The sequence below is a fragment of the Belonocnema kinseyi genome, chromosome 3 (genome assembly GCF_010883055.1).
Source record: "Belonocnema kinseyi isolate 2016_QV_RU_SX_M_011 chromosome 3, B_treatae_v1, whole genome shotgun sequence".
In the NCBI taxonomy this organism is placed as follows: Eukaryota; Metazoa; Arthropoda; class Insecta; order Hymenoptera; family Cynipidae; genus Belonocnema; species Belonocnema kinseyi.
Window position 1 is genome coordinate 53,630,146 of NC_046659.1, and position 27,869 is coordinate 53,658,014.

The 27,869-nt window shown below is 32.5% G+C and overlaps 3 protein-coding genes across 11 annotated transcripts in view; all 3 read left to right on the forward strand.

Annotated features, from left to right (window-relative positions):
• Positions 1-746: 746 nt before the first annotated feature.
• LOC117170317 (casein kinase I-like) lies at positions 747-27,847 on the forward strand. Of its 9 annotated transcripts, none has more exons than XM_033357017.1 (9): positions 747-1,637; positions 4,513-4,623; positions 4,970-5,118; positions 7,124-7,320; positions 7,701-7,903; positions 7,993-8,254; positions 12,723-12,874; positions 20,901-20,985; positions 27,162-27,847. In XM_033357017.1, the coding sequence occupies exons 1-9, from the start codon at positions 1,562-1,564 to the stop codon at positions 27,226-27,228; spliced, it is 1,302 nt and encodes a 433-aa protein (XP_033212908.1). In that variant the 5' UTR covers positions 747-1,561; the 3' UTR covers positions 27,229-27,847. The 9 variants fall into 9 exon arrangements, with proteins under 9 accessions (XP_033212908.1, XP_033212904.1, XP_033212911.1 ...); XM_033357013.1 differs by having other exon boundaries at positions 27,158-27,846; XM_033357020.1 differs by having other exon boundaries at positions 748-1,637; positions 27,290-27,846.
• Positions 12,881-15,504, forward strand: LOC117170316. The gene has a single exon (XM_033357012.1). The coding sequence runs from the start codon at positions 12,943-12,945 to the stop codon at positions 14,311-14,313; it is 1,371 nt and encodes a 456-aa protein (XP_033212903.1). The 5' UTR covers positions 12,881-12,942; the 3' UTR covers positions 14,314-15,504.
• LOC117169829 (L-xylulose reductase-like) overlaps positions 27,587-27,869 on the forward strand; it is a 5,023-nt gene continuing 4,740 nt past the window's right edge. Inside the window, exon 1 of the mRNA XM_033356338.1 lies at positions 27,587-27,605. Within this exon, the coding sequence (XP_033212229.1) occupies positions 27,587-27,605 (19 nt within the window). The remainder of the gene's footprint in view (positions 27,606-27,869) is intronic.

Sequence of the window (27,869 nt, forward strand, 5' to 3'; positions counted from 1 at the left end):
ACGGTATGTGGTGCAACTAATCTTATGCCGTATCTAGGACCTAATATCTTTGTTTTAACAAGTAATTATTAAAATATGAACAAGAATATATGCAAATTATATAACTTTTAATTTCAGGGAAGCACAAAATTTATAACACATATATTTGATAAATAACAGTTTAGTTTCACTGAACTCCAAAGACTGACTCATATTTCACAACAAAATTATTAATACGTATATTTTTGAATTTGCCTAAAATAAAAAGTTACGCAATTTATATACATTCTTATTTATTGTTTAAAGGTTATTCATTTAAATTACAACTATTGCTTTTAAAGTAATTTTGAATTGCGCACCAAGTGCGGCCAACCAGCGCGCAGCCCCAAGGCAAGCGCAGTAGCACAGGGTGCCAACATTGGCATCATTGTCTAGAAGTATAGATCCCGATATTATCAGCGTTAGCCTTATCAAATTTTCTTTCTTTTTAAAAAACAGACGGCTGCTTGTACAGCTTTCCATAAAATCACTGAAAATGGTTAAAAATTAATTTCCCCAAGCACAAAATTCCTAAAAAAGAAATCGCAGGTAATTTACCAGACTTTTCATTATTCCCGTAACTTTACATTCCTCATTTGATATCTGACTACGAGCTAGAGGAAGGAAACAAGACAGTGGCTAAAGAAAAAGAGAGAGTGCGAGAAACTAGAAACATAGACGATAGATAGCCTAGACTAGACCCTGCTTTCGTGTTGAGCGAGTTTTGACTGGTTTCAACACGCTCGCCGCTCGCGTGTCGCAACTGCAATCTTTTCCGCCTCATCGCTTTGTTCATTTCTCCGCTATTAATCCCCGTAAGAGGTGCCTCATCCAGAAGAGCAGAACAATCCTCCCAAGCAATGAGACATCAATCTTCTTTGAAATCACATTATCGCTCGGTCTTCTGACATTCCGAGACGTGTACGAATGGTAATTCTTCGAATGAGCAAAGCGAAGGAGTCTGGCATTGCTGATATTCTACGGGTTATAAAAGATAGAAGTGCGTTTTGTGGCAGATGGTCGAGGTCTATTTTCTCAATTTTCCACACAGTGCTTGCAAAATTCCACCTTTAATCCTCGCATTTCTCCTAAACTTCGCCACCAACGTATAATCAACATCACTTCTGCTAGTCCACGCCAGTCCGCTTCACTCTCTGTCTTGCCCCCTGCTGATTCCCTGCCGGTCCCCGCACATGAAACTCTGACATCAGCAGCGCGCCGTCGACAACAACGAACAACCACAACGCGGACAGCGCCACCGTCATCAAAGTTATAATTTTGTAACCAAGAGCAGCAACATCGCTTTGGCCAGCAGCACCACCATCGTGAGCCATCGCAGCAGCCATCGAAGCCACCCCGAGAGCAGGAAAAGAAAATGTCCCTCAGTTCGCGGGCGGCAGTGTGATCAAAATTGATCGGAATCATGGAGGAGCAAGTCTAACCACGACGGGACGAATTGTCCGCGTTGCTTGCTTTGGGCGCACCCTCGAGAGTTCGAGACCTGGCACTCTGACTTCCTCTGCTGTTGCTGCTGTTCTTCCTCATGGAGCTGCGCGTCGGCAACAAATTCCGTTTAGGACGGAAAATTGGGAGCGGCTCCTTCGGAGACATTTATCTAGGTAGGTGAATCCTGATATTGTGATTTGCGAAATTTGTAATTATGGTACCCCACCTCCTCCGCTCACCTAGTCTGTTTTGCACTTGCTTTTGCGCGTTTATCCCCCCCCCCCTCCCCCCGTTTTACACCTACAGCTACAAGCATCGGAGCCTTCCTTTCCTTATTCCTTGCTCTGATCTGACCCTTTTTTCAAACCTGAGAGTTTACACTACTCAGCCAGGTATCAACATTCCGATCAGTGTTGGATCAATTTGCTTCTGATTTTTGGCTTGCCTCGAAATCTCGCGTGGAATTCCATACTAGTTGGTCCTTTTCGTAATCTCAAATTTACCCCTGACAAAAAATTGGATTCTTAGTTTAAAATCCCGTCATGATCTGTCATTTTTTATTACAGATTTATTTTATCATGATTTCTGCCCTCGATATTAGAATTGCATCCTACAATAAAAACCCTTCACTTTTAAAGTTAGCTCTTTATTTAACATCTCTTCTAATAATAATCCGTCTCGCTCCAAAATTATGCCTTTAAAATTCTGGGCCCTGCTTTGAAATTCATGTTTTTGTTGGAAATTCCGTCATTATATAGAAGTGTTTTTTGTTTTGTTTTAAAATTTCACCCTTTCCTTCAAAATTCAAAATCTTTCGTCGTTCACCAATTTTTTGTTTTGCTTGATCAGAATTTAATCTATTTTAATCGAAAAATATATGTTTATGTAATTTTTCAAACTAGAATTCACTGTTGACAAGTACCGACCATTCTCCCTATCTTACTTAAAAAATGTACCTGGCTAGTTACTATAAAATGTATATGCATTTTTTTAAATTCACTGTTGCTGAATAGTAATTTTGTTTTATAAAAGTCGACCTTGTATTAACGCAAGAGGCATGGATTTCATTTGCACCTCAATTTCTTTTCTTTTTTTTGTGCCAGATTAAATAGAATACATAAGAAAATTAGGTTCCTCTTGTAATTACGTGATATGCATGGATTTCTTTGTCACATACTTTTATTTTTTACCCGTTTGATAAAATACATGACAAAAAAATGGACTTTTTTAATGTGGTGTAACAATCTTGCTTTAATAATTTTTCATTTATCAAAATTTGGTGTATTATGAGTTGTGTTCTATAATTTGACCTTGTATAAAATTCAGTCTTTCAAAAGAAAACAGCCTTGCTCCGCAATTTGTCCTTGCATTAAAATTAGGTTTTGCTTTCAAGTTAGGTCTTACTTAAAAAAATATTTTTGATGCTGCAAAAATCTGCCGCTTTGTAAAGTTAGATCTGGCTTTCATATTTTTTTTCTGTGAAGTTTGGTTCTGTATTGATATTTATCTTTTTAAAAAACTTGGTCTGGCTTTGAAGTTTGAAACATTAAAAGTTCACGTTAGTGTAAAATTTGGTTCTATATTCATATGAGGTGTTCTTTAAAAAGAATAAAATTAATCTAACTGCAAAGTTTGGTATTACTTTTAAGTTGAACTTAATAAAAAAATATGTTCCTGTTGTAATAATGTATCTTGCAGTATTTGTTTTCATTCTAAAAATTTACATTACTCCAAACGTTGATCCTTTATAAAAATAAGTTTTTTCCTTATGCTTAAAAGTCAGTAGTTTCAACGAATTTGATCTTGTGTTCAAACTTAAATCTATTATATTTGAAACTCTCACTTCATTTCAAAAATGTTGCCTTGGTAACAAGCTTAGTCTTTGTCCCAAACATTCCTAACCAATATCAATTTATATTGTAAAGTGCATTTTGCTTCGCGGTTCCACTTAGCTTTGAAAAATCAAAACATACCCTGACATTTTTAACTCACTCTATACTTCCGTGTTGACGTTTGGACGTTCGGTTTGTTTATTGATTTTTGCCCTCCAACACTGTAATCAGCTCTTAATTGTTCACGTTGAATTTAAATGCGTGTCTGAATATGCGTTCCACTTTCACTTAGTTTTGTCTCAATCACTTCTTTTTTTATTTTACTTTTTAATTTTCTTCCAATCTAGTTGATGCTTAGGTCTTCATCGAAATCTACATATAACTTACAAGGATAAACAATTTTTTTCGTCAGACTGCAACTCTTTATTTCAGGCTTTCTAATGTTTGGAAAGTAAATCATGATTTCAAGCAATATAATAAATATTGTTTTGTTCACAATTTTATATGCGCATTTTGCTATTTAAAATATATATAATGGTTTTTAACATTAATTTTATTATCACTACTTGATCAGCCTAAAACCATTAGAATTTCTTAAAAGCAGTTCTTAAAAATATTTTAAATGATCGAATTTTTAAGATCACATATTGACTGTTGAAAAAACTGGCACGAGTTGTAATGGATTTACCAATAAATCTTTAATTAAACCGTTTATCTTTAAGGACAAATAGCCTTTAATAGTTTAGATTCAATGTTTGATATTTTTTTCTATTGTTACAATATTAATTATGAACACAAAAGAATCAATACTGAAGAAGGTGTCAAGAATAGATAACACTCGTAAGGCAGAAAATTTTAGAATTTCGTTTCTAAAAACTGGCGCTTTCCTCCTTTGTTTGTTGAAACTAATTTGGTAAAGCTATTTCAAATGATTCAGAAAATGACGAATTAAAGGAAAGTAAAAGAAAAGCAGCCTACAAATGTGCAGCTTACAATGAAATTTTAAGGTCAAATAAGAAGTATTACTCTTGAGTACAAAAAATGCCGTAAAATATTTCGAGAAAGAATTTTTTTCTAATGATCATGAGAATAAAGAAAAAAAAATTAAAAAAGGTTTAAAATCCTAATTGTACACAAAGCATTTTCTTGGTATTATCTCTTATTCGCCGTTAATCTTCAAAGAATTTGATTATAAATCAATGCACTTTTTCAACAGGCACCAATATTTCCACCGGCGAAGAAGTCGCCATAAAGCTAGAATGCATTAAAACGCGGCATCCCCAACTCCACATAGAATCCAAGTTTTATCGGATGATGCAAGGTGGTGGTAAGTACATTTTAATTAAACATTTTTTAAATTAATTTTTGAGTAAAACTTACGAGCAATCGTGTTCTAGTTTACATGAAACTGAAGCCGATGCTTCAAATTGTGTTTGTTACTGAAATTTCTCTTTTCTGAAAAACGGTCTCATTATTCCGTTTTATTCAGTTCACCTAGACAGTGGCCTATATGATTGAGTTATATGAAAGTCGCGATGTTGCAATTTGAGTCGAATTACATAATACATAATCTTATGCTGATTTGTGTTTATGTTTATGGTGGGCATTTTTTAATGTCTCTTTTTGTATTCTATTATGCCTGACACAAATATTTAAAATATGTCTAATTCTAGTTGGGATCCCAACGATAAAATGGTGCGGATCGGAAGGAGATTACAATGTTATGGTGATGGAATTACTAGGACCGTCCCTGGAGGATCTCTTTAATTTTTGTTCTAGAAGATTTACCTTAAAAACTGTTCTACTTCTTGCCGATCAGTTGGTAAGTACTTCTGAAAACCTTTCAAGTACTAATCAATAATATAAATTTTTCCCAAGTGCAAATTGTTTTTCATAGGACATAAATCAGAAGAGTTCTAAATTTATTTATTGCAATCAGACATTTATTGTTATTTTAAAGGGTTAAAGTTATAATAATTCGCTCTTGAAATATCTAGAATTATACATTATATGGAACTGAAGTAAGCATAATCGTTAAATGCTACAAGGGAGGATTTTATTATTACGTAACATTATGAAGCGAGGGTCTGTCACAGAATCTGTTTTTGACGTTGCAAAACAAAGGATCCCTTAGAGAAAGTTTCTTATACTATACAAATTTAACAAGGCTTCCAAGGTTTTACAGTCCCGTTGTCGGAGAGGTCTCAAAGCAGATTTAAAAAATGATCTGATTTATAATTATATTTGAATGTAATCCAATGCTGTAAATTTTAAGGTGTCTTTGGTTGAAAGTGAATACAGGATTATATTGAGGTTTTAACTATTGCCTCGTTCTAAGATAAGACAGAATAAATAAAAATCGCAGCCAGTTGTCTGCCGAGGGAAACTTGTCGTTTCAACAGACATCATTTGTTTGAATATTTTTATTTTCTGGGTGTAAAGTAGCAGATCTATTGAGCAAAGTCCGTATTGAGATTACACTGTCTATAACGATCGAATGCAAGAGCATTGACACGTCAAATGAGTCTTCCAAACGATAATTTCTGGCTGATCACTGGACCCGGAAATCGAACATTTTTGCACGAAAAAATCGGGACTCATAAATTTGTGCCTTGATTCGGAATTTGTTTATTTCGTTAAAATGTTAGTATTAAATTTAAAAAGTGAAATGAGGATAATGATAAACTTAAATTGAAGTCGACAAAAAAATCTAAACATTTGTTTTATTTTCAGCGCGTTAATTTTATTATAAACAGTCATTTACATTTTATATCTTTTAAGTTTAAAAATGTCCAATTGTGAATTAAATATAGATGCATACCTCCCTGTTTTAGTTTTAAAGGTTTTAACTTTGAAAAGGCCGCTTAAAATGATAAACATTGTATTTTGATATTGATCACATTGAGATCGGCATTCTATTTACAGCCGAAGCCACTGATTAGTTGCCGAGCGTAGAAGTTTCTTCTACCATAGAAAAAACTTCCACGGTGTAAATAGACTTATTGAAAATATTTTAATTTTTAAGGGCATTTAAATCTATAAATTTCTAAAGGTTTTCAGCTAAAAAAATTTCGTTTTATATTGTGAAAGCTTCAATTTTCGAAGCTTAAACTTTTTACACTTGGGGCCTAGCACATCTTCCCGGCCAAGTCAACTGTATAATGAAATTATTGAATTCTAAACTCCAACCGTTATTTTACAGATTTTCAAGGTTTTATCAATTTTCAGTTAATCTTTCCTTAATTGGAAGGTTACTCAATTCTTGAATAACTTAATTTAGAATGATTTAATTAAATATTACCTAATGCGTAAGTAACAAAAAGTGATAATTTATTATTAAATAATATATACATTTTCCCTATTGTTTTCATTTTATTATTACAAAAATACAATAGAAACGAACGTAATAAGCTCTATTCATTTAATAGGACGCATTTAGATTTGAATGAGTAGGTAAAATAAATAGACCGGAAATTTTTACCAAGATTCGAGCGGCCACCCTGAATTTATACTATAATATATTTATATTACCACTATATTTTTTTTATTTGAACAACAACCAAAGTGTTTTATTCTTTTTTTATTGACAATTGCCTACAGCTTCTAAAAAGCTACTCCAATTAGTCTTTCACGGTCCAGTAAATTTCTCATCCCCTTTGATTTGCTTGTGACGATTAACAGAAGCAACGACCTCAAAAGATGTGTCTCAGACCGTGTCTCATACTCATCTGACCATAGCCGACATAAAAATTTGCACATAAAGCCTCTTTCGTCTTCCAGGTACTCTACGTATTTAAATTTTAATGCTATATTTTTGTCATTATCAGATAAGCAGAACGGACTACATTCACAGTCGCAACTTCATCCACCGGGATATTAAACCCGACAACTTCCTTATGGGTCTTGGAAAGAAGGGAAACCTCGTGTATATTATAGACTTTGGACTTGCGAAAAAGTACCGCGATGGGCGGAATAACAAGCACATACCATATCGGGAGAACAAAAATCTCACTGGCACAGCGAGGTAATTTTTTCATTGCTAAAAATTATCATTGTCGTTGGACTAATTCCTAATTTAGGAAATTTTTTCTTCATAATTTCTCATGTTATTAAAAGTTGCTCCTAAGCGAAGCGTGTCCAGGACGCATGAAAACGCAAGGGAAATCAGAGACAAAGACTGCGGTGGGCTCTCATCTTAGACACGCTTCCACATTTTTTATGTCTCATTTCAAATTATAGTGTTTTTAAAATCTTATGAAACACTGCAATCTTTGGAGACTTTTAAATCTTTGAATTCCTCTTATCTGGAATATTTTGAAATCTGCTTTATACTCAAAAACCAAGTGGTCAACCTCTCGAGTTCTTATTTTGATGAAAGGCCTTATAACCTTTTATTAATTGCAGATACGCCAGTGTAAACACACATCTGGGAATCGAACAATCTCGGAGAGATGATCTCGAATCACTAGGCTATGTTCTGATGTACTTCAACCGAGGTAGCTTACCCTGGCAAGGATTGAAGGCCGCTACCAAAAGGCAGAAGTACGAGCGGATTTCTGAAAAGAAAATGTCCACTGCCATCGAAGAGCTCTGCAAAAGTTACCCGGGTAGGTTTTCACAATAATTGGATATTTTAGCCTTTATCTAAAGATGAGAATATAGTGCTTTAATTTGTATTGTTATTTTGTGATTCCAGTCGAATTTACGACGTACCTCAGATACTGCCGGCAATTACGCTTTGAGGAAAAACCGGACTACTCGTATCTCCGACACCTTTTCCGAACATTATTCCATAGTCAGGGTTTCACATACGACTACGTATTCGATTGGAATATGTTGAAATTTGGCAGCGCGAGGCAACCCGCTTTACCGTCGGCGCAACAAGCACCGACGCACTCGCAGCCGACGAACGCCCCTCTGCCATCTGGGACCAACAACGATCAAGAACACCGAGCGAGGTCAGTATCGTGGCAATTTTCTGACTCTAGAGGCTAAAAGTCTTGATAATGAATTGCTTACGAGCCTCGACTGACATGATGCGCTTGCAGGCGTGTCTCCTTTTCGCGGTTATTAATAATTTGATTCTATTATTGTCGCCTGGGTCAGTGAATCGGGAAACATCCGCATTCAATGAAACGAGGACCCTTATTGAACTAAATCTTTATACTGCCTTGGAATTAGAATTGACATGCCTTTGAATTATAAACTAGTTTACATGAAGGGATTTTAAATTTTCCTGGAATTTCAATTTGCTGATCGACAACCCGTAAGATCGAAGAATGTAATATTTTTTGAAGAAAAAAACGATAGTAGAATCGTGTTTTGATTCCACGTTGCGTCAACAGATGTCGTGTTTGATGGAAATAATTAAAATAATTATTAGTGGACTGGTCATTTTTACAAGCCTCAGCCTGTTTCTTAATTAATATATTTCCCTTTTTCAATCTACATAGTTTTTTTAATTTTTCAATATGGTTATGAGTAACCACGATATCATGGGGTTGAAAAAGTACATTAAGTCATGTTTACACGTACGTCGTTCTAGAATTGAATTCTGGAAATTCATTTTTTTAAAGTGCAATTTATAAATTGCGTAATGATCCCGTGTTTAAGATTTTGTATTTTTTTTCGGTGACTAAGTAAGAATTTGGACTTCTGTTGTAATGAAATTGTAGCTATAGGTGAAAATGAAGGATTTATATTATTTTTAATTACTTTATTTACGACGCGAATTTATATGAGGTTAGTTTATGTACATACATTTCTAGGCAAGATTATTCAGTTTTTATTTTATTCGTACGTTAAAGAACGATATTTTCTTTAAACTTAAGTATTGTTAATAAACATTTCTCAGGCATATTTCATCAGCTTATACAAAAAAGTCTTCCCTGAATATATGAAAATTATACAGTGAAGTATAATAGTTGAAACTGGAATTATTTGAACTTTTGTATTTATTTAAGTCCGACACTATTTACTTGCATAACATTATTTTGTAATTATTATTTCAATAAATTTATACATATAGTCATTTATTTCCAGAACTTGAAACTTTTCCGTCACTGAAAAAATAATGTTTGAGCATAAAGACAAAGAAACATTTTGTTAACAATAAGAAGTAGGGTTACACGTTGACGAAGAGTCAGTATTTTCTAAATATTGTTCTTGCTTGATTTTTTTAACCATAATTTATTCAACTTACTCCAAAGATAATGGATCTCTTAGATTATTTACATAAAGTAAAAGATTCAGAAAACTGAAAAATTATTTACGCGACCTCGTTAAGGACCTCAAAAATATTTTGCATTAGCCCCCTATTTTTTGTTTCAAACCTTCAGAATGGAAAGTGTTTTAATCGTCGCTGCTTTTAAATTTTAAAGGCCTTCGTACTTGGATATTATTTCTTTTGTTGGTAATACTTAAAATAAAATACCACGCATTTAAAATTAATTATATTGAAAAACTTTGAAACTAAATATCTTTCAAATCTACAAAGTTTACAATTTGAAGCAGTAATGATTTTCGCTTCGAAATTAATAACAATTTTTAATTTTAGTTCCTAAACAGCGTTCTAATCAGCTGTTTTGCCATTAAGCGACCCCTAGACCAGTGGCCGGCAAACTACTGCCTCGCGGCAGCCCTAGCTGCCGTGGCGGGTCGAGTCTAAATCTCGTGGCAGTACCTGCTGCCGCGAAAAAGGTCCAGACTGCCACAGCTACTTCCTTTGTTAAGCGGTTGGCGTTAAAGGGGTTAAAATTAAAAACTAAAAATTCTTAAATTTAAAAATTAACATTTTGAAAGTGTGAAATTAGAAATCTGTGGAATTTTCCGATCAAAAAGAATCTAAGAAACGTCTTAAAAACCTGAAATTCAATTAACAATAACACTTTTAGTTTTACATTCAGTTTTCACTATTAGAAACGTTTTCGTTTTCAAAATTAGCATCGAATGGCATGGTATAAGCTATACAATTCTTACAATATTCGATCTTATATACAAAATATAAAATTAATTTTCATATAGGAATACAAACAGTATATTTTTAGTTAAAAATGAGGTCTTTGAAGCAACAACATTTAAAATGTGTGCTTTTGTGATATTCCATTATCTTAAGGGCATTTATTGTTACAATATGTAATTAAAAATATATATAATTAAATATTCATTTTTAAAAAATGTAAGTTTTATATTTCATAGAAAAATTTTAGTCATTCGCTTCTTACTTTCGGGGTTTATTTGGTTTTTAAATTCAATTTGTTGAAATCATAAGGACATTGATTATTAAAATTTGTAATTGAAAAAATATATAATAAAAAACAAGTCATTTTCCGTCGCTTTAAATTTCATTTTGCAAACAAATTAATTTTTATCTTTCCTGGAAAAAATTTAGTCATTCACTTTTTACCTTTGGGTTTTATTTAATTGTTAAGTTCAATTTGTTAAGATCTTAAGGGCATTTATTATTAAAATTTGTAATTAAGAAAATATGTAATTAAAGAGAAATAAGTTATTTGCCGTCGCTTCAAATTTCATTTTTCAAAAATTCAAGTTTTATCTTTCATAGAAAAAGTTGAATCTTTTCCCCTTTTTACTTTCGGGTTTTATTTTATTTTTAAATTCAATTTGTATAAATGGAGAGACAGTATAGCTGCAGGTAAATATTATATATATATTAATAATTTTATTTTATTATATATGGCATTTACCAGTTTGATTGTGTCCCACGAGAGGGAGCGAATAAAGGGGCTCTCTTACTTCCAAATATTTGTCTGAAAAAATGAGCAGAAGTACAGTAAACTTCAATAAATTGAATTTATTGATAACTTTAGTAAACGTTTTTAATTTAGTTAAAAGTAACTGTTAATCAAAATTTTAATATTTCAAAACATTGATTTTTAAATTCCCAAGAAGAATTTTAGATGCAAATAATCGCAAAAAAATCACAGATTTCGAATTTAAACTTTTAAATCACTGTTATAAGAAATTTAAAAAAATCGATTAGTAACTTTTTATCCCCATTGAGTACTCCATCTCACAACGAACTCGCACCGAGAAAAGTTAACACAACCGCACTCCACGCAGGAGAACCATAGCGTTGATGAACAAAGCCCGGCAGGCGAAAAAAATTTCTTGGGTCAAGCCCGCCCTGACCTGAAAAGCGCGCAAAAAGTTTGCCGACCGCTGCACTAGACCCACTCTCATGATGTCGTTTTCACAATTTTTACTTACATACTACCTCTGGGCGGCTGCACACCCAGGGCACCAACAGAGGGTTAAATTGGAAAAAGTAAAACGTAAAAAGTAGTAAAAGTCCAAATCCTTACAAAAAATAATTCTGAAAGGAGCGTTCATTAATCACGTAAGAGAATAAACGAATAAATGTCATATTGTGATCCTTATCAGGTTTTCGTAGTTCATATTTTCATCTCTCATATTTTTTTTATGTACTTAATGAATGCCATCGCCAATCTACTAGTTTTTGTATTTGAAAAAGAAATACTTCTTAAGTAATTAAAGATATTTAATTTAACAATAACAAAAATGTGAAATAACTTATTTTTGCAGAAAAGTATGAAGTGGAAATTGGAGAATCATTGAATTTATTTAAAAATCCGTGAAATCTCTCGTGCATGGAGAAAATTAAAATAGTTGCTGTTTTTGTGCATAATTGACGAATTTCGTAAAATTTAGAATAGTGGAAATAATTTTGCCTAATTTCTAAGAAGATTTTGATCTTTTCAGCCTGGAAACGATTCACAATACGAAGAACAATTGTTAAATGATTGTTTTAATTGAAATCTTCCAAATTGACAAAATCTTCAAATTGTAGTTTAACAAGGGCAATCATATATTTTAAAAATTGATGAAATTTTACAGTTTTTCTCATCTTCAACATTTAAAATGATATATCTCCACAGCTTAAAAGACAGTATTGGAATTTGAAACAGAACATCTTCTAACCTTCTTTTCGGGTTTAAATATAATTGAAAAATAGATATTTGTTTTTTAACTAGTTCGTTTAGAAATAAGTAGAATTTTCGAAGTATTAGAACAAAAAGAATATTCAAAGTAAAAAAATTGTTCTTGTTTAGAGGAAATTGATAGTATGTTTAAAAAATATGTTTTACTTTTTTTAAACAAATTAAAGCTTAAAACTCTTAAGTTCAAAAGAATAAAGCTTTCGAAAATCCCATAAAAGTTAAAACGAAAAATGCATGTTTAATTAGTTTTATGTTAAATTATTCTCCTAAAAGTCCCCTATGTTTATTTTTAAAAATTCTGTACTGCGTTTCGTCAAAAAATATCGTTTTAGGCGAAAATAATAAAAAAATTGCGAGTAAGACTAAAATCTAAGACCGATCTTTGACAGCGTTCAAACTCCAATAATTCTCTTATAATTTTTAAACGCAAATTATGAACTTTTAGACCCTACACGCGGCAAGGACCGACAAACACGTCTGTAGCGGCTGTGGGATCGGCGATGGTCTACGCTGGTATACCAGAACGCAAGGCGAAGTTGCAGCACGTCCCGGATGTACGCGGTGACCAGGACAATCAGGACAAGAGCGATTTCCAAGGTAAAAAGCAAGCATTCTACCCAAAATTCTTTGCGAATCAACAGCACCCGGAACGAAAAACGCACTTGATGGAGCAATCGCAGGCGAGCTCAGCCTGCGAGACATCGAGATCGAAACCCTATCAGTTCAGTACATTCAAATCCTCCCCCGGTCGAGCCGTCGCGACAGATTCAAACTCTTTAGTTTTGTCAGGTCTCAGTTTGGGGCATAACGAAATTGGTCGTAAACACACTAACTATAATTCCACTCGTTCCCGCGATCACCATCGTCTTCCATCCTCCATTCGCGTTCGCGAAACAAGTCCCGATACAGCGTCGCGACCCCTAGATAAACAGAGCTACTTTTTTCATGGGTATAAAACTGAGAAAGACATAAATCGAGAAACTGACGAGTTGGATGGACTCGGTGCGGTTGGAGGTCTTGGTACATCCAGCCGAATCAATGCACATGGAAAAGAAGTGTCGACGGACCCTTCCATACGGAAGATAAGGTTGGCACACAGAAGTTTGGATTCTCTTGAGAATGATCTTGATGTCATAGCAGTTGATGCCAGAAGTCTAGATCATGTACCAGATGACAACAGACCCAAGTCGTTTTTTCATGGAAAACAGCGGAGTTTAGATTCTACAAAACCAAAACTGTCCTTGAATGGGACATTGCCCAAAGTAAAATCGAGTCTTTTTCAGAAAATAGGTCGTGGCTTTAATTTTTTAGTCAAAGACGGCATCAAGGAGCAGAGTCGAGGGCACGAATTGCTAAGCACGAACGCTCCTCTGACAGCTGAAGAAAGGTGTGAATATTACTGCTTGCAAAACCATCCCCAGGATCAGGTTTTTTTGGACGGACTTCCCATTCTTCGGGATGGATGCGAGAGGAGCACACTTTATCAAGAGTCATCGAGCAACAACCCTTTTGGGCACAACAGTGGAATACAAGAAGAAAATTTTCAACAGGAGGGGGACCAGCGGTGTGGAAAGAGTATAGACAAGTCATTAAAACGAGGCAAATTGAAGGAGAATCATCTAGAGGAACAGAATCAGATGAAGACCTTTCGAGAGATAATTCCAGAGAACGACGGGAACAAGACGCCATTATCGACATATTCGTGCGAAGAGCAGAGCTCTGCGAGCGACAAAGACGTGCTAACTCACGAAACAACGAGTGGACATATAGACAGTCTGGAGATTGGATATTCAATAAGCCAGCTGGGGAGGCATTACCTTCAGAATCCGAACAGTCTGGAAAAGACACGAGCGGCAGAAACAATGGCGTGCGGAGAAAGCTGGGAACGATGCCTAGGGTGGATTACAAAAGTGGATCTAGATGCTTTGAGCCGGGGTACAAATTCAAGTGATTCTCGGAGACACGCGAAACCCCAAGGGAAGTTAGACATAATCAAGGGAATACTTCTGGATATCTTTGTCTGCATTTGCTTTTGAAAGTTCGCGACCTTTTCAATTAGAAAGATCATCATTCAAGGAATCTAGAGATCTTTTTAATATGTTGGAGAAAGATGATCCTTAAGAGTGATCTCCCTGGTAATATAAATTTCTACATGACCAAACTCGTGATGCTCCACTGGGATCCTTAGTTCCAATCGTTTATTTTCATGAATTCATTATAGATTAGGTTGTATTTAAAACACAATGGCGCACATGCACTAGGTTTTATGGTTTTCGTTCTAGGATCTACGGTTATATATTCTTATGTATTGTTTACAATTTTATATTTACATTCTCTTGGGTTCGATTCATCATCTTCCTTTGCGTCTCCTTGATCTTTTTGAGTTTCTTTAACGAAAGGGATGTAGTTTGATGTCCGACTTTTTGTGGACGATCGCGTAACTGCAATGGAGATTGTGCAAAGGGATAACTCGTTAATCTTGAAAATCGCGCCATTTCATAAGCGATTTATTGGGAAACTCGAGATAATTATATACAATATTATTGATAAAAGACAATAAAATATCAATTCGTTTTGATCAATGTTGACTATGATCAGAAATGCATTGTTTCTTGTTTTTTTTTTTTCTTTAATATTGTACTGAAGTCTGAAACTGCTACCCAATAGTTCCAAGTTAGTTTTGTCTTAGTCGCCGTACAATAGGCGTCAATGTTTGATTTCAAAGTTTAATTAAATTGTCTATATTTAAGAAATATTAATCTTATAGTTTGCTTTTTTCTGTCATATCGGTGTTTTGAATTTTTTAATATTTTCGACATTAAAAGAGTTAATAGCGATTATTTTCGTTAGTGAAAATAAATTATTAGTATCCTGTTAACAGTATATGTATATAATAATTTTCTGAATTAGTTAATCGATTTAAAATATTTGACTACCCTCGATTTTTTTAAAGTTGAAGAGGCGGATTGTAATGTAATCGAAATGAAACTTAATGAACTATTAAAAATCGGTGAATGAATCGTATTAATCATATTACGATATATGTTTATACTTGGTAATGTTTCCTGACTGAAAAGCCTTAAGAATCAATTTACATATCAATTCATTACCCAAATCAGAAGACTTGATACTTATTAAATCATTAAAATGTAGAGGACATTTCTTTTTTATAAGAAAAAAAATTAGTTTTCTGTTTCTGTAGTGTTAGCATAGGGCCATAGGTGATAGAAAAGATTGGCATTATCACATTAGCTCTAGATTTCTGTTTCATTTGCGTGTGTGAAGTATATTTATATTTTTAGAGAATCGATCTATACGTAATACATTTTATTAGAATATGTTTATTCTCTCGAGAATATATGTTTTTTTCTCGTAACTGTATAGAATTAAACGTTTGCACAAAGCAGCTCATTGTGCCAGTAAAATATTTGCACTTTTCAATTTTAAATTCTTTCCTTTTCATAATATTTTTACTTAGATAGAGAATATGTGATTTAAACTTTTACATGAACTCTTAGGTTCTCTTTCACTTACGTGTTGTGAAATTATCTTTTTAAGCATTTAATCTACGTATACCGTTTAAATTCCAAATTTTTATTTTTTCAAAATTAATCAGTTCTAAAACTTGAATTATGAACATTACAAACTGTTAACACGTCAAAGTAACATGATTGAATTTGAAAAAAAAGAAATTTTCCAAAAAAAAGCTTTTTAATTTCAAGAAATTTACTTTTCCATAATCGTATCTACGTAAATTTAGAGATAAGGGATTTATTTAAAAAAAAATCTATTTTAATATTAGGTATAGACTTCACAAATATATTAGGATTAAAATCAAAGGAAGAGGTTTATTTTTAGACCCAAATGGTAATAAAAATAATTTTTGCTGACGAAATAAAGATTCCCGTCCTGATTACTTGGATTCGTAAATAATATTCAGTAAAATAAAATATTGAGTTTGGATAATTTTTACGTTGAAAAATTACCCATTAGCATTATTTTTTTGTGACAATGTTTATACGCATGAAACCAGCGAAAAATGAATAATTTTTGTACGTTCTATTACGTTCAATGAAATGTTTTTATCGTTTGAAATCGGACTTTTTTATCAAAAGTATTTAGTGAGTATTTAGTAAGCTTAGTATTTTCAAATTTAAATAGTTATCTTTTTTCGAAATCGTTTAATCTACATATTTTTAGGACGAATAGCGAAAGTCTTGCAAACTTGATTGGTGGTTTATTTTATCCCAAATTTTAGAACTTTTTGGATTATTCTTAATTTAATTGAACAATTTATAAACCTTTACAAACAACTTGAAATGTTTAAACGTCAGATTAAAAAAAGGCTTCGAAACTTTTTATGTATGTGAAAACTTGTTCAAATGTCTTGTTATAAAAAAGACGTCTTCATTACTTTACTTGATTTAGTTTAATTTCCTGATTTCCTTTCGAAACGAAATAAATACCTATATGTATCAGAATCAGTTTACATTTCAAGTTACGTAAAACAATTTCAATTTTCAATGGCGCTAAAACAAAAAAGCAAACCTATTTGTAAACATCGTCTTTCCGAAAAAGTTAAAATCCCTGGGTTAAAGATTCAAGAAATTTAAAAGGATCAAAGAAATCGCAATGTGTGCAATCAAGGTTCGATAAACTAGAAATCATTTTTATCTTCGTCATTTTTTTATTTTATATCTTTTGCCATTTTATTTTTATCGCATCATTCACAACTCATAGACTGAAAAAATCCTACCCTATATTGTATCCATTTAGTTGGTTTGCTTACTACGTGTAATTGATGTGATTTTTTTTACACAAAAATCACTAAGACGATCAACCAATTCGCGCTGTCTTGTATACGAATCTGAGCGGTTTTTTCGCCATTCATACCTCGATCGATTGTTCCTATTATTCCTTTTTATTTTTAAATATATTTACAAAGTTCGTCTTCCATGATTTGAATTTACCTGAAGATGTTAACGTGATTAGAATATTAGGCTGCAAATATTTAGGAAATAAACTATACGATAGATACTTAAATATTTTATAAGCTATTCGTTATTTTGTCTTAACAGTAAGGCAAAATTTGATGAAAAGATAAAAAAAATTATTTTACGAAGTAATCTACAATTTTATGGCCATTCTAATTTTGTTGATGTAAATATTCTTATCAGTTATATTGAAAGTCTTTTTAAAATTAAGTTTTTTATTTAAACTTGTAAAGAAAAATGACTTAAATATTAATCTTTATAAAAGTCTTCACGTTTCCATCTTTCGGAAGTTGACACTGCCAGAAAGGGAAGCCAATTGGTAGCACTAGGGTTATTCTGGCACGCAAATAACGCTTATTTTAACTCGTTTTCATGGAGCGTGCAAAGGCCATAAGGGATGCTGATGATGTTACTTCTTGCCTTGAGGTACCTCACGACACTATCGATACCTAAATAAAGCGAAGAGACTTAAAAACTATCAGATCTCTTCGTCCGGACTAAAGTCGCGAGAGGAGCAAAAAACCCCGATGCCGAAAGACTGCGGGTGGCGTTACCAAAGCTTAGATAGAAACAAAATACCGGCGACTTCCTTCTGGGTTCAAATAATCAATATCAAGAATTCAAAGACCTATTTTTTTGCTCCTCCTGCCCTTTTACGCTTACGCACAAATTTTATTTACTTACCATTAGAAATTTATAGTATAGACATTATCAATATTTTTTTCATGCAGACGCATTATACATGAAGAAGAGTTATAACAGAAAACATTTACATTAGTTCGGGTGTTGCTTTTTTTGTCGCCGTAACTCGTCGCATTATACACGTTGTTTATTTTTTTTGTGTTATTTCCTTTGATTCTTTCCGAATGTCTTTCTTTATGACATCATTTGTAACCAGCTTGTTCGTACGTTGATGAGAAGAACGTAGAAATAAATGTTTTTCCATTCAAGGACTGGCCTTTTTTTATTTCTTTCTTACACCACTCTCAATTATTTTGAATCCTTGTCAAAATTTCTTCTACACTTGGCTTGAATGGAAAAACCGGTAGGTCACTATCATTCTCGAAGGCTCAGTCCAATATATATTTTTTGTTTTACTTGGAAGAGCTTTCGTCAATGTGGAAGCCTTTATTACTTTTTTGATACTATTTTTCAACCCTATCACATTATCTGTATCATGTCGGTACCTCATTTTGCATTGGTATTTCTGTCCAGCTTATATTTTTGTATTAATCGCTTTTCTTAGTTTCTTAATTTTTCCATTTCAACTGCCAAGCGTGAAAGATTGTCCATCAGCGTTACTAGTCGACGAAAATTCATTCTTATTTCCGCTTTCTTGTTTTGGTTTAATATTTCTATCCAAATTTCTTTAAGTTAACAATTTTTTTCTTAACAATATTTTCAGGGTGGCGGTGATTTTTTTGTAGCCGAGGTGGGAAATTAGAAAGTTTGAAACTCTTCTCATTTTAAATTGTTGATTTTTAAAGACAAATTTTATTTGCTTTTTCAGTGCTTAGATTCGGTTTCATTGTTTAAATGTCTATATTTATAATTTTTCAATTCAGAACATTTATCATTTGAAAATGTACAATTATGAATGGTTACTTTAAGCTTTCCAGCCAATTCAAACTTGTTCAATTATATAATTTCAAATCTAACTGATATTGATTGAATCCTTCTGGATTTAATGTTATTTCATTTTGAAAGCCTTAATATAGTTCAAATTTTCTTAATATAAATTCTGAAAAGTTAAATAATGGTTGATAAATTTGAAGGATAAAGCCTTTAGTGTAGAAAGTGAAATTTTCAAGATTTTAAATAGAATCCTTTAAGAGTTTACAAGTTTATTTATAATCGAAAGCCTTAATAGTTGCGAAGTTTTAAGTTTGAAAACTTTAATATTGAATAATTATAAAAAAAAAGCGTCTGAAGTAAAAGAACTTTTATTTGAAAGTTTTCAATAATTTTAAATGGGAATTTTTTTAAGTGGAGAATTTGTAATTATTCAGTGCTTGAAATTGAATAAATGAGAATTCAAATGTTATTGTACATGTAACATGCCCTTATTATTTGAATTAATTCTTGTAGATGGTTGAAAGGCAACATTTAAATTGAAAAATTCAACATGATTGGTTCAAATTTTAATTGTTCAAAAGTGCAAGTTAGCAATCAAAGCCCTTTAATATTCGAATGATTAGAAATCCACTATATTCAATATCAGAGATTTAGATTAGTTTCGAGAGTTAGGTAATTTCAAATTAAAAACTCTTTTTAAGTTAAATTTTTAATTGAAGCATTATAAACTGCCAGGTTTAAAAAATTATTTACAATGGTATAATTTCAAATTATAAGTATGAATGGTGTTCAAGAATCAAATTTCAGTAAGTTTTTTCAATCTGCCGAATTTGAATTCCCCTGAATGTAGAATTGTTCAATTTGAATAAGCTCGGTTTGAAAAGGTTTAGTTGGATTTTTAAATTTTTTATTTGAAGACCTCGGAATAAAAAATATTCAATATCAATGGCTTCTACAATAGAATATCATTTTTAATAGTTTCATCTGGAGATTGCCTGATTCTAAAGCCTTAAATTTGTAAAATATTAATCATTTAAGTTTTAAATTGTTCAATTTTGAATGCTTGAAACTATACATTTTTCAGTTTTGAAGATCAGAATTTAAAAGTTGAAATAACAAAGTCTTTGAGTGGCCACCCTGATTTTTTTTACTAGTATTAATTTTATATTTATTTTGCGTCAACTAGAAGAATGCTTCCCAAAATTGATTCCTCTTTCGCCTTCATCTGCTTCCTTGTAAAAATAGCTTGTAAGTGGTTTTTTCGAAAGCAAAAACTTGTTCGTAATTATTCATTGCAAGAGTAAAATTGTGACTCAATTTTATTGTGAGATCATAACAGCTTAACGACTGTTTCTCATCGATCGAATGGTGCTTAACAGACTATATTAGCATAATGAGCTCCTGATCGTCTTACGGTTTCTAATTACTTTGAGGGACGATTCTTCGTCACGCGAATAGTTATGCTAAATTCTTTAATTCGCGCTTGTTTCTTTTTTTATATGCATTTACGATTCCTAAACGTCTATTGAAAATATTTCGCTGATTATAATTTTCGATTTTTTGTTTTAATTTAAGGAATATATAATAAAATTAAGCCTGAAGTAATATTGCTATGGACCTTACTGAATTGATTTTCACAGTGGACAAAGACAGTTTTTTTTATCGGTGAAAAGTTGCTTTATTTTTAAAGGTGAGGGGCAAAGATGGTGGGTATGATGCATAATGTATTTTATTTTCAAACGCTTTTCTGTTCGTCTAATTTGTGTTTCCTTTCTATTTTTAACTTCAATTGATTTATATGGTCTTAAAAGTAATTTGAAGTCTAAAATAGGAGAAATTAAATCGAGAGCCAAATTTTCAAGGTGGTGAATTTTTAAAACCCGTATTCTGATACTTTTACTTGCTTCTTCATTTGTGGATATTGTTTTTTGATTTTTTTTTAAAATAGAAATCTACTTTTTTGCAACTTACCTAATAAAAAAGTTGTTTTTAAAAGATAAAAATTTTGTAGCAAAATTTGTTTAAAAGGGTTTTCTGGTGGTATCTTTCAGCAGCGGGAGCTGGTGGCCAAGAACGAAGGTTCAGTAGGAGATTGCATTGTAGTAATGCAGCTGGCGCTGAAAAGCCTCCTAGATCCAAGTGAGTTGCAACCTATTAATACTGTACTCTTGGACACATCTATCGTAGTTTTCAGGGTCTTTAAGTAATTAGTGGACAAGACTATTTGCACTTCTCACGGTGGTAGCGTAATTGTCGATGTCATAGGCGATACTTTTACGATTGCGACAATATAATTTTATTGGTCACCACGAAAGAATGTTTTGCATAATTAATTAGAAATGGATAGTGTAATTTTGAAACTTCTAGAACAAAACAGTCAATGGAAAGTTGAATGTTTGTAAATGAAATTTTCCGAACTGAGTTTACATTCTTAATTCCTAGAAGTATTTTTAAATATTCTTCTTCATGCTTAGCTGGATTGTATTAGTTCTAAAACTATTTTCGCTATTGCTAACAATCAAATACAAAAAATGAAACATATAAAGTCGAATATAAAAAGAACTAAATTTACCAATGAAGTCGTGTTTATATTATCTTTGTTTAATCACTTAAACTTCAAAATTAAAAACATTTTGAATCGAAAACAAAATGTTGATTCTTGCAAGTTTAAAGGCTGATAGACTTGCTATTTGAAAACAAAACTATTTAATTTAAGGTACGGAGAATAGTTGAAAATTTGTTACTGAAGTTTTTCTAATTTGTTAAAATTAGAGTAAAGCATTCTTTCGTAATTTTTAAAGGTTTTCCTTAAAATTAAGTCTGGAGTCGTGATACCGTGGCATGGTTACTTCTCGCTGGTATTTGGCAGTATGATAAATAGTACATACACAATTTGGAAGTAGAATTCAACTATTATAGTTAAGCTCGTTCCTGTAATTTGCTTGTGTAAGGGTATTGTATGTATTTACTTCACTTTGGAATGTCTGTCAATTTACTACTGTTCTCGTTCTGAAAACGACGATTCACACCGCCTGGCCGGAGAATGTCATCCTTCTTTTTAATTTTAATCTAAATTAATATCAAAAGAGATATCTCAATTGCAAAAAATGAAAAATAATAGATATTTTAAATTTGTGATGTTAATAATAAAGTGCACATTTCGTGATGTAATGCAACTGGGATCTCTCTAAACCTTTGTGTATTTTTGTGATCAATTTAAACGTATTGCTAGCTTATTCTTTGGTTTCTTAACTATAAAACTATAATGAACGCCTAAAACTATGTCCTTCTTTTTAGAATTTATAATATTGCTAGATTTTGACTGTACTTAACAAGCTACTTATTTTCCAAAATAACTTTTCTCAGGTCCTTAATCCGTGTTCAAATTATTAAAATACTTTTGATCTAATTGGCTTATTTTAATTGTTATTGGAAAATATTTGGAGAGCATTATTGATTACTCGTCCTTTCGAGAAGAAATACTCGTTTTTTATCCAGCACCAAATTCGTAATTTTTCACCTTAGCGAAATCGTGCCGGATGAAATTATCTATTTAATTGCGGACTAACAAAATAACGGTTAATAAAGAAGAATTTAATATCTGTCTTCTTTCTACTACAAAAGTATTTTTCAGGGATTCGAACGAAATTAAGGGACAAAATAACCAGTTGAGTTGAAAAAGGTACCCATATTATTAGGTCAAAGCTAAAAATTACAATTTTCACATTATTTTTATCATTTATTGTAAGTAATTTGAGAGTTCTTGTGTTTTTAAACTCCTAGTTCGCTAGATTTGCCAGACGAATTAGCACGTTTTTAGGTCGAAAAAAGTCACCGTTTCGTGACGGACCGGGAAAATCTCAAGATATGTATCCCATTTAGAAGGTTTGGAACTTCATGAAATAAAAGTCAGTAAGGACGATCCTACGACCAAGTAAGAGCTAATTCGGATACTGAATCACATTTGGAAACATTGCCGAAAGATAAAGAGAAAAGTTGAAAACTGTTTAAGCAGAATTCCGCGTGGCATTGATGCTGTATTATCTGCGAAAAGTTTCTGTATGAAATACTGATTATTAGGCCAGAGCTAAAAATTACTTTTTTTTATCATTTTAAATAAGATACACATTGATATTGAGACATGCTTTGTGAAATATTAGAGAAATATATTATGTATGATGAATTTTATTGAAAAAAGTAATTATCTATCTACATTGAACTCAAGCATTTTTACAATAAAAAACGACTTTTAGATAGAATAATAATTTCGTATGCCCACCTTTATCAGATAATAAAGCTTCAATACGACGATGCATACTGTTCATACAGTTTTCAATTTTAATCTTTATCTCTGGGCAATGTTCCAGAATATGATTGAGTATCCGAATTAGCTCTTACTTGATCGTAGGATCGTGCTTACTTACTTGTTTCATGAAGTTTCAAACGTTCTAAATGGGATTCATGTCTTGAGATTTACCCGTTCAGTCGAGAACGGTGACTTTTTTCGATCTAAAAATGTGCTAATTCATCTGGCGAATATGGCAAATCTAGTGAACTAGGAGTTTAATAAAAAAAGAATGCTCAAAGTACTTACAATAAAAGACAAATTATGTGAAAATTGTAATTTTCTAGTTTTGGTCTAATAATATGGCAAGGCACTGTAAAGTAGCGCAAAAGTATTGCGAAGCCATAGTGTCAAAATTGCCTGAAACTTTTTCTTTATTGCGAAAATAACGAAATTAATAGCAGAATAACGTTTCTAATTTCATTATTTTCAGAATAAAAATGAAGTTTTCGAAAATGCTAACATTTCACCTTCACAAATGTTTTCTGTATGTTTAGTGTCTGTACACCCGGACACAACCCATGTTCCCTTTCCAGGTACCCCTTCCCCTTGCCAGAGTTCTCCCTCCAACTTTAGCACACACTTAATTTAATTTTTTCGGATCCCTGTCTTTTTACTATTTTCAAGACGCCTTACATTTGATTTCTCACAGCAAAGTTAGAAGGCTCAGGCATCGGATCAGGACCTTCTGAAAGAAAAAGGAACAAATCAGAAACAGTCATGAGTCAGGGTTTTTTTTTGTCACGCTATGGCTGATCGAACTCGTGTTTTTCTTTTAGTTAATCTACCGTACTTGTTTTTATCCTCTTGAACCGTTAGACGGAATTTCTGTGTTACCTTTTCTTTGACTTGAGTAAAATACTGTTGTAAATTACTGTATGTTTCCCATTATTCCTCTAAAGAATATTTCACTACAAGTTCTATACAAAAGACCTCTCTTTTTTAAATATTCTTTTGATATTATTTTCACCAGGGTCAAAATTCATGTAAAACAGTAGAGGAGGCCGTAGCAAAGTTGTGAAAGTAAATCCTCAAGTAGTTTAATACTACACGATTTTTTTGGTCTTAATAAATCCATTTTATACGAGGATTGCAACCATTCTCTTAAGTGTTGGTAAAAGTTAAGTTATATAGGATAAATAATATTAATTAACTGATTTCTGCCTAAAAAAATACGAGGAATATTGAGACGAATATTGTTTTTAATGAGGCTCTCATTATTAGAAATCATATACATGCATTCATACACAAATATATTTTTGTCCTTGGATTTTTTTTATTAATATATTATAAAAATCGCAAGTTTGCCACGAGATTTTATGGTCTAGGATCAAATGGCGTATTTGAAAGAAATTTAAAATGCAAGAATCTTATCGATTTTTTTTATATGAATATGAAAATGCGATCTCTAATAGTGATTGCATCTTTAAAAAAATCATCTCAATATCCATTATTCATAATTTTGTATGGGCAAAAAATTAGCTCACAACTTTGCCCCGGTCTATGAGAGGATCAACAATGCAGTTCCAATTTGCATGCGGATGTACACGTGCTTTCAGAGGTGGCTAAACTATTTATAACTGTTACACACGCTGCCCATTTGGCAAACAAAATCATAATTCTAAAATTCCACTTTTGTGTTCTTACGTTATTTTCAGGTAAGCCGAAAGCTAAGAAACTAAGCTAGATCGAAAAGTAGGTAAACGAAAAAAAAAGAAAAAAAAGAGGGACGATGTTTTCTCGTCGCGGTGCTCGAAGCGAGAATCGTGTTCCTGTGCCACGGTAAAGGACGCTGACTGAAAGATTGAGCTTTGCGAGCATTCCCTCTTTCTCAGGATCGACAATCTCACGAGAAAACTTTTACACGTCAATGTGAGCCGATGAAATGAACACACGAGTTCAGAATGATTTCGCCATTAACATTTTATTTTGAACCAATGGTAAATTAATCACCTTTTGGAAATTATTTCATTTTTGAAGAGATCACTGGCGAAATTTTTTGTGTACTGAATCCAAGGAATCAGTAGTGTACCTTGAAGCTACTCTTATTTTCTATTGCACATTTTTTCTTTTTTTTTTAATGTGGGGTTTTACTTTATGTGGAAATATAAGAGTATTCAATAAATATTCAGTTACCGATACTTAAGACTGTTGAAAAGAAGTACGGTTATTGAAATGTACAAAAATAGATAAATTAAGATAGTACTTTTGTACATTAGATTTGCACTAGATGTTAGAAGTTTTAGGGATAGTCTTGCTTCTATGCCATGATTTGGTATATTTCAAGAATTTTGTTTAAGGTTAATAGATTTGGGACGAGAGTAGTGAACATTTAACCTGTTGGTTTATTGACTCATAAAAAAGTGTGTGTTTAAATTCGAAAAAATTCCAATCGGAGGGTTTTTTTAAATGTGTTTTGTTTAAAAAATTTGAAAAGACATTCACAAATTTGACTATGTAACACTAAAGTAGGATAATTTCAAATTAAAATTGTGAAAATTTCAAATCAGAAGATTTTCAAATAAAGAGGAGTTTAAGAAAATGTTGATATTTTCAAAATTTGGAGACTTTTAAATTATATACTTCAAAATAAAAAATGTGGATATGTTCAAATGTAAAAAAATCTCGAATATGTTTTTCAAAGAAATGTGGAGATATTCAGCGTCTGGATATTTTTAACGTGAAAGTTTTGCAATTAAAAATACTTGAAAATTTCAATGTCTTCGAATTGGAAGAGTTTCAAGAATTTGAAGGCTGCTCCGAATTGACATTTTTTTTACTTTCCGAAGCTTCCAAATTTGAATACAATATTCTTCTATTTTCAAAAGTCACTTGTTTTTTAATATTGTTTACTAGATAAATTTATGCAGGACAAATAAAAATGCATTTTGAGATGCTAATATATCTTTATTGTGCCTAAACCATTCATCTTTTTGGGTTAACCCAGTGTCACGCCTATACAGGAAAAGTAAGAACAAGGTGCCGCTTAAAAAAAAGTGGCAAAGCATGCCTGTTTAGAAATTAATTTTTATTATCTGAATTTAAGTTGGTAGCATAGGTAGTATTTAAGAAATATCATTTTCCTTTTCTCATTTATGTTGCGCAAATTGAACGTAATCAATGAGAAAGCAAATAAATATGCTTTTAGTATATTCGTTTATTTTATTAAATCATTATAAAAGTATCGGTATCTTATGTTTATAACAATCATCTAATTCTACGCGGCATAATGGAGAAGGTGAAGATGCTATTTTTTACATATTGCCAGTGCTACCGACTTAAATTCGGGTTCTAAAAATGAATTTATGAATAAGCACGTTCTTGCCTTTCTTTCCTGAAAAGTGTGCTTCTTGGCTATTTTATTGAAGCAGCACAATCTTGGCCAGAAGGATCCCTGTTTGAATTTGAATGCTTTTTAGTGTGTTTACCATGAGTCGTAGAAAAGTGTTTTAACGAAATGTTTAGCTTCGATATAAACGTTGACGTATCTAAACGATAAAGTTCTATCTTAATGAGGGCGCTCGTGTTCCAAATGCAATTTACTTAAGATTTTAAAGCTTCTCGAGTTCGCCATCCAAGATAGAATCTTGTCATTGTCACCTCAGTTATACAAAATTCTTCCTTTCAGAAGACAACTAATTATTTTTGTTTATATCTTCTACTGGTTGAAAATTCACTGCTCTTTTTCCTGAAAAAAACATCACATGAAATAATACATAACTATCTCAGAGAATAACTGAAGAATTATGTCAAAGATTCTTATTTGAATGACTTGGATCGGTACTGTTATTCTGTCCTTTCGTCGGCAGAGTATCTCAAATCGCGTGCTGCCGTTAAAAAACGACAGTGATACGACGAAAAAGAGGGAAATGCTCTTTCGCAGCAGGTTTTTAGTCGAAAGTCGAGCCGTGATTTCTGAGAAGGCACGGTGGCGCGCTAATGTCGCTCTTTGTGTCTTTTGTTTTGGAAGCGCCAATGCGACGGCAATGATCCCACCCACCCTGACGGCCAGGCGGGCAAGCGCCCCACACAAGTGAATCAAGAACTTTCCTCCACCCAGACAGCCCCTGACAGGAATTAAATGTGTCGATTTTTCAGCCAGTGAACTTCGCAGGTTTCCTGATAGATTGTAACAACAACAACAAAAACAAAAGGAAGAATCGCCAGCGAAGAAGCGAACCTGAAGGAATAGGAGACGGCGATATGGAGAGGAAAAGAGAGTTCTATATAAATATATAAATATATTAGTATACATAGGTAGTTAAATAAGTAGGTAGGGTAACGTAATACTTGTATGTACTCTCGAGTTTTGCATCCCAGCCTCTCCTCGCGACTCGCGTCCATTCTACTCTGCCCTTCTTTTTTATACGGTGATTCAGCCAGCGAGGCGAAAGAATGATTGTATGTGTATGGTGTATTTGAAATTCAACATTTGTGTGACAGAAATGTGAAATAAAAACTTGTGACGAAAGATACAGTAGTGTCGGATTGTATAAGGTTATTTTTTTTTTTTGAAAAAAATTGTCGAGCTTCGAATGGGGGGAAAATATTTTGCTATTTTTTGCATTTTTTTATAGAATGAAAAGAAATAAATGCGTTGAATGAGGCTCAGGGTGCTATGTTAAAACTTAATTGAAGGAGCTGTGCTTGCGATTTTTTCAGCTAGTATACTCAAAGT